Source organism: Chenopodium quinoa, unplaced genomic scaffold (genome assembly GCF_001683475.1).
Source record: "Chenopodium quinoa cultivar QQ74 unplaced genomic scaffold, ASM168347v1, whole genome shotgun sequence".
Classification (NCBI taxonomy): Eukaryota; Viridiplantae; Streptophyta; class Magnoliopsida; order Caryophyllales; family Amaranthaceae; genus Chenopodium; species Chenopodium quinoa.
In genome coordinates, this window is record NW_018742879.1 from 228,908 (window position 1) to 236,426 (window position 7,519).

General features: G+C 34.1%; 1 protein-coding gene across 3 annotated transcripts; it reads left to right on the forward strand.

Moving 5' to 3' along the window:
- Positions 1-1,541: 1,541 nt before the first annotated feature.
- Positions 1,542-7,086, forward strand: LOC110726319. Of its 3 annotated transcripts, XM_021905774.1 has the most exons (7): positions 1,542-1,800; positions 2,997-5,299; positions 5,376-5,532; positions 5,632-5,719; positions 6,046-6,173; positions 6,253-6,603; positions 6,805-7,086. In XM_021905774.1, exon 2 carries the CDS (start codon positions 2,998-3,000, stop codon positions 4,951-4,953), a length of 1,956 nt encoding a protein of 651 aa, XP_021761466.1. In that variant the 5' UTR covers positions 1,542-1,800; position 2,997; the 3' UTR covers positions 4,954-5,299; positions 5,376-5,532; positions 5,632-5,719; positions 6,046-6,173; positions 6,253-6,603; positions 6,805-7,086. The 3 variants fall into 3 exon arrangements, with proteins under 3 accessions (XP_021761466.1, XP_021761467.1, XP_021761468.1); XM_021905775.1 differs by lacking the exon at positions 1,542-1,800 and having other exon boundaries at positions 2,924-5,299; XM_021905776.1 differs by lacking the exon at positions 1,542-1,800 and having other exon boundaries at positions 4,950-5,299; positions 5,627-5,719.
- Positions 7,087-7,519: the final 433 nt, after the last annotated feature.

Below are 7,519 nucleotides of genomic sequence, written 5' to 3' on the forward strand. Positions count from 1 at the left end.
AGTTCAATTCAACTCAGTTGAGTTCATTTCAATATAGTAATATTATTACTCATTAGCTCAGTTTGGCTCTATTTCTATTCCAAAGAACATGGCCTTAATTTCATTACCTTTTCTCGTTCATTAATTCATTCATTCATTCACCTCGATTTTTTTTTAAAATATATGCATTTTAGGAATATCATTTTTTTGGGGGTAAAATTTTACAAATACACAACCTAATAAGATATTAATGATATCAATATAATTAGAGACCATTCATTCAATTCGAAACAAAAAACTAAATGAAGTAATTGAATTACACATTTGAGATCCTATTAAAAAACAAAAAAAAAAAATTACACATTAGAGAGATAAAACATAACCTATTTTTTGTACAAAAAAGTACACCTAAAATTTTGATAGTAGTTATTACAAAAAAAAAAAAAAAAAAAAAAATTAAACAAATAGGATAAGATTAGCTAAATCAACGAAACAAATCCACATAAAGAGGAAAATAAAAATAAATAAATAAATAAAATCTGAATTCTAACTTTTTTTTTTCTTTGAAGGAAAAAATTCTGAACTCTAACTTGATTAACCGTAAATAATAAATTAACCATGTCATACAATATCTAATAGCTTTAGAGTGCAGGAATTATTAAAAGTGGTAGAAGATAGATTTAATTAATTTGGGATTATTAACATAGATTTTATTTCCCAAAACTTTTACATTTGATCATTTAGTAAACTCTAATTGTATCATTTATTTCCTACAACAAATCTTATTCATTCGTCCTTATATATACTCCCCACGTACCTATTTCATTCATCAAATTCTTCACATACGACTATAATACACCAACAAAAAATCTCCTACAAGCAATAACGTAACTCCATTCTCTAGCCTTTTCTTCATTCATTCATTCATACCTCTCTTTATCGCCAAAGATGACGATGATCAACAAGAATGATAATGGTCATATGATGAAGTTCTCACTAAAGAAACGAAGTTATTCTATAATGGCTTGTTCCAAACCAAATACATCATTATCATTATCTCACTACAAGAAAAAAGATCAAAGAGGGCGATATACATTGATTAAGGAGGGCGAGTTTAATTTTGCCTTGTTAGTTTCTATCAAGGAGGGAGAAATAATAATTGCCCTTTTATTACAGAGCAAAGAGGGCGAATGTTACTTTCGTCTTTATACTTCAAAGCAAACAGGGAGAATTAATTTTTCGTCCTCTACAATAGAGCTAAGAGGGCGAATTCACAAAATCGTCCTCTATAATAGAGCAAAGAGGGCGAATTTCATTTTCGCCCTTGTTGTTCAATAAAATAAATCAACAAAGTAAACGTTTTGGCTATTTTACAAAACAAAAAAGAAACAAACAGGGCGAATGTTACTTTCGTCTTTGTATTTCAAACAAACAGGGCGAATTCCATTTTCGCCCTCGTTGGTCAATAGCAAAAAGGGCGAATTCCTTTTTTGCCCTCGTTGGTGAATAAACATTTTAACAAAATAAAACAAAGGTTTTTCTCTATTAAAACAAAAGGACATAAGAAATTAAACGTTTAAGCAAATATAAACGTTTGTTTAAACAAAGGTTTTTCCCCAAAATATGCATGAACCCTAAATCGCAAATCGCTAATCTATGATTCTTCGCTCTATTTTTTCTACCTAATTCTTCGCTCTAATTCTTCACTCCTAATCCTTGCTCTTAAGGTTCAGATTCATTGCTCGAAGTCGGTCAGATTGCAAGTCAGATTTCGCTCCAAATCATTGCTCGAAGTCGCTCTAATTGTGTCGCAAAATTTTGGTAAATTTTAGCTCAAAACTATGTGATTAAGCTTTTGATTTGTACGAATTTGTTGTTCTCGAAATCCTTGCTCTTAATTTGTTGATTTTTTTTGTCAATTTGTTCCTGCATGTTAGTATTGCTCTACATTTGTCAATTTTTTTTGTCAATTTGTCGATTCTGCAAGTTTTTGGGAGTTGTTATTTATGCTAGTAATGTCAGATAGATTATGGAGAAGCAAATCAGAATTATTCGTATTTTATCAGTGGTTTATCGATTTAATTGCTTAATTGATCGTATGAGCTATTGATTACTGTGAATTGGGATAATTGTAATTTGTTTTGATTACTATGAATTGTGATAATTGATAACTCTATCTGATAGTATTATACTAGCTAGTAGTGAGCCAGTGAGGTAATATTCTTTTGCCAATTTGTTGATGATTACTATGAAGCAAGTTAAGAATAAATGCAGTTTATGTGATAGATGATTACTAATAGTATGGAATATCATTGATGATTGAATTGGTTTACTCAGACATTTGATATTCATGTTCAGATTATGTTATGGGACAAATAAAATGATTCGGTTAGAGATGGATTCTTGGTGTGACTTAAGGATACTTGTACTTTATGACTTTTATGCTTAATTTGATTAAAACACTCTTACTTAAAATAGTCCCTTCTAATCTAATTATATACGCCCTTTGATGAGTTGCTACTTTATCAATTCAGGAGAATTAGGTTGCATTAGTCAACTGCTAGATAGTCTGCTACATGCCAATTACCCCAATAACTAGTATATTATCATATCTATTCATATAATTTTATAACTATTTTGTCTACTTATGAACTTATAATATACAAATTTATTGGTTCCATTATTTAGCTAGTAAGATCCAGATGTCTAACTTGTATATATAAAGAATGTTATTGCCTTGGCTTTTGGGAGGACTTTCACACTTTTTTCTTTTATTAACATGGACAAATAAAATGATTCAGTTAGAGATGGTTTCTATGGCTATTATGCTTGTACTTTATTATGCTTAATTGTGTATGTCCAGTTTCAGTAGCATAATGTCCATATGTGGAAATTTTTATGTCCATTTGTACTTTTGTTTCATTAGACTATTGGTCAACTTATTTATGTTGCTATAATGTTGTGTTTTATTCCACCCATCCCTTGTATCAACTTATATATTGTTTTATGTAATATAGAATGGATAATGATAGAAGTTGGATGCATGTTCAAGGGTTGAAAGGTAGGCTTCAACCAAGTTACCGAAATGGTGTTAAATACTTTCTTGATTTTGCTTTCAAGGACACTAACCCTAATTCTGGGGATAAGAAGAGGTGTTCTTGTTTGAATTGTCGAAATTACTTTGACCATGACCGATCGACAATGCGTGTTCATCTTTTTCGAGTGGGAATAGACCCTGATTACAATCCATGGGTATTCCATGGAGAGGAACAATCCCTTGACATCGGTGAGATGGAGATGTCCGAGGAGGAAGGTGATGAGTTATATGATGAAGATCCTCTTGTGTCAGAAGAGATGACTTCTTTGGTACATGATGCGACAAATGTAGTGCGGGAGGAGCACGATGGGGATGAAGGGGGTGGAGATTGTTCTGAGATTCCCGATAAGTTTTATAAATTGATGAAAGATGCAGAAGAAGAGCTATTTTCGGGTTGTAAAACATTTTCAAGGCTTGAATTCATTGTAACTCTCTTACACCTTAAGGTTAGTGGGGGTTGGAGTGAGAAATCATTTAGTGGGCTCCTAAGTGCATTACAAAAGGCCTTTAATTATGACCCAAACTTTCCAAAAAGCTCTTATGAAGCCAAGAAGTACACAAGAGACCTTGGGTTGAATTATGTGAAGATTCATGCTTGTGTCAATCATTGCATACTTTATAGAAAAGAGTATGAAAATGCTGATTCATGCCCTATTTGTGAGGAGTCAAGATGGAAGGAAGGTAGCAGTGAATTTGATGATAGTGTTACCTTCTCGGAATCTCAAGGGGCCTCACAAAGAATGCCTAAGGTACCTCGTATGGTTCTACGCCATTTTCCTTTAGTGCCAAGGCTTCAAAGGCTTTTCATGTCATCGAAAATTGCAAAGCACATGCGATGGCATAAAGAGAGGCAACAACTTGATGACAACATATTAAGACACCCATCCGATTCAATGGCATGGAAGAAGCTTGATGAATCATTTCCAGAGTTTTCAATCGATCCACGTAATGTGAGATTAGGTCTTTCGACTGATGGTTTCAATCCCGGTGGACATTTTGGCGCTAATTACAGCATTTGGCCAGTGTTTTTGGTGCCATACAATCTTCCACCATGGATGTGCATGACAAGTCCATACATCATGTTGTCACTCCTAATTCCTGGTCCCAAGTCTCCTGGAATGGATATTGATGTGTTCTTAGAACCATTGATTGATGAACTTCAAGAATTATGGGAAGTTGGGGTGAAAACTTATGATTCACATAGTCGCCAAAACTTTACAATGAAGGCAGCCCTATTGTGGACAATGAGTGATTTTCCTGCTTATGGAAATTTGTGTGGTTGGAGTACTTGTGGTAAACTTGCTTGTCCATCATGTCACATAGATACCTCACACAAGAGATTGAAGCTTGGAAAGAAAGAATTCTTTGATGCTAATCGTAGATTCTTGGATCCCGATCATAGATGGAGAATGGATAGAAAATCATTCAATGGAGAAACAGAAAGACGACCACCTCCTATCCCTTTGTCGGGGGATGAGATAGTAGAAGCCTTTGATGGTGTTCCGAATGTGATATTTGGGAAGAAGAGAAAGAGAACCAAAAGATACTTGTTTGGCCAATGGAAGAAGTTTAGTACCTTCTTTAGACTCCCTTATTGGAGTAAGCTTTTGGTAAGGCATAACTTAGATGTGATGCATATTGAAAAAAATATTTGTGATAGTATCTTAGCAACTGTACTTGATATTCCTAATAAGACAAAGGACACTTTGAACGTACGAAAGGATTTGTTGAAGTTGAACATGCATGAGAAGTTGAGACCTATCAAGATAGGTGATAAATATGCCATTCCTAGAGCTCCTTATCAATTGACATTGCGTGTAGAGTATCGGAGTGGTTGTCTAAGGTTAAAGTGCCAGATGGTTACTCTTCTAACATAGCTCAATGTGCAAGTGTAGAAGATGGAAAAATCTCGAACATGAAGAGCCATGATTGTCATGTTTTTATGCAAGATTTGCTTACACCGGCATTTCAAGGCATTTTGCCTAAGCAAGTGTTAGAACCTTTGGTTAAGCTAAGCTTGTTTTTTAAGCAATTGTGCTCCAAAACTCTAAAAATTGATGTGTTGGAGCGATTGGAAAAGAGTATTGCAATAACTCTTTGTAAGCTTGAAAAGGTGTTTGTTCCATCGTTCTTTGATATTATGGTTCACCTCCCAATCCACTTGGCTACTGAGGCCAAGCTTGCTGGGCCAGTGCAATATCGTTGGCAATATCAATTTGAAAGGTAATCTTATAGCTCATCTACATTAATATGTGATTGTTTAATTTGTGGCATCATTTAATAAGGTTTTTTGTTGTAGGGAAATGTACATTAATATGTGATTTGAAAGAATGAAGGCCGACTATTTTTCAAATCGCAAATCTTTATTAGAGGCGGAGCATGCTTGCCCACCTTCAATAAAACTTGAACAATGGAAGTGGCTTGTTTATAACTATTGGAGCTCTCCTAAACAAAAGGTAAGTTATGGGAATGCTCTTGTAATCAGAATTCTGCAAAGAAGATTGTTTTCTTCCCCTTTACTAATCCTATATGTTGTTTTGTAATCTGTATGAAAGGAGCGAGAAGAATCGGGCAAATGCTCTTGCAAAGAACATCAAGTCGGCATGTGGTGCGAAATCAACAGCTCGCATAATTTATGAATTGGTGAGTATAAGTTATTGTTAATGTCTGTCTCTGTCTCTGTCTTAGCTGAATTTGTTCTTGGCTGAATTTGTCTCTGTCTTAGCTGTTGTGACTCTGAAACTCTGCTGACTTGATCTTACTAATGTACCGCATTACAGCTAGACTAATTTATGAATTGGTGAGTATAAGTTGTTGCTCTTATGCATGACACTCCTAAATAAATTATGAAAATAGTCAAAGTAAATCTAGGTAGTTTGTAATCTAGGTAGTTTGATGTTGTAGAATTAAGCAGTTTCAGATTGTATCAGAAAACAGAAATTAATAAGTGTATGTATATGATTTGATAGGAACTTGAGGCGCAAGCTTGTGAAAATGAGAATGAGGTCACCGAAATTAATGGTTCTAGTTCAAACGTCACCTCATCCCAAGCTAAAGATGATCCCATGTATTTAAAGTTATGGGAGAAGTCAAAGAGGTATATTGAATATTTGTCTAATGCATGAACACTTCATTTTTCTTTATACTAAAATTCTGACTTTGTTTTATCTTGTAAGGCATAAAAATGGGAAGTTTGACGATGAGGCCGAGGAGAAGTTCAAGGAATTAAAGGAGTTGCATGAGAAGGAAATTGGTGAAAAGGGGGTTGATAATCTTACTCTTGAAGAAGCTTATGTGAAGGTTCTTGGACATCGTTCAGGTTATGCCCGAGGTTTAGGCAAAGGGCACCCGGTGTCATCTAAAGATGGAAAGATAGGAAGAGCTGAGCTGGAACAAAATGTTGAAAAACTACAAAATGAAAATAATATTATGCGAGCTGAATTGGAAGCGTCTAAGAAGAAACAAGAAGACCTAGAACAAAAGCTTCGGTTAATCATGGAGAAGATTGGCCTTGATGCTTGATAAAGGTAATATTTTATACAAAGTATCTTTTTCTACTTTGATATTTGGGTGTTTTTGTATCATATCAAGTGTGGTCTGATTTTTTTTAGCTCCGAGTAGTTGCCTCTTATAGTAATCATAGTCATTATTCATCATCAAGTTCCTACATTGCTACTAATATATTCTTATATTAATTTACATTCAGCTTTTTTCTGTCATGTTTGCAGTTAGGGGATCAAGTCAGTGTGCTGATGTTTTAGGGATGGAGGACACCAAAGGCTGGTTGCATTTCTTGGATGGAAAAAGGGGATGCTTGAAGATGCAAGGATGAAAAGATGTCCTAGAATTATTAAATAATTGCTTTTTGGAAAACTTGGTTAATACTTTTGTATATATAATGACAAAATTAGAATATATAATGACAAAATTAGAATTTATATTAACTAAATGTCCTAGAATTATTAAATACTTTCGTTTTTTTTTTTGAGGCAATTAAATACTTTTGTTAATACTCCTAGAATTATTTTTTTAAAAAACTAAAAATTGAACAAAGAGGGTGACTTTGGTTTTGCCCTTTAAAATTTGATCAAACAGGGCGAAATTTGAGCAAGGAGGGCAATATCAATTGACTTGTTTGAGTTGTTTTCAGAGGGCAAAGAAACATTTCGTCTTGCTTCATTCAATCAAAGAGGGCGAAATTTTTGTCCTATTTGATCTTGATCAAAGAGGGAGAAATTTTTGCCCTATTTAATTTTGATCAAAGAGGGCGAAATTTTTGCCCTATTTGATTTTGATCAAAGAGGGCGAAAAATTTTGCCTTCTTTGATATTTAACAAAGAGGGCGAAAAATTTGTATGCCCTTTGAAGCTAATAGGACGAAGCTAATAGGGCGACTTGGAGGCGATTTTAAAATCGCCCTCTTTGCCTAATAGGGCGAAATTT

Excerpts from the sequence above, each read along its gene's own strand:
- LOC110726319 (XM_021905774.1), top strand. The coding sequence starts at position 2,998 with ATGGATAATGATAGAAGTTGGATGCATGTTCAAGGGTTGAAAGGTAGG.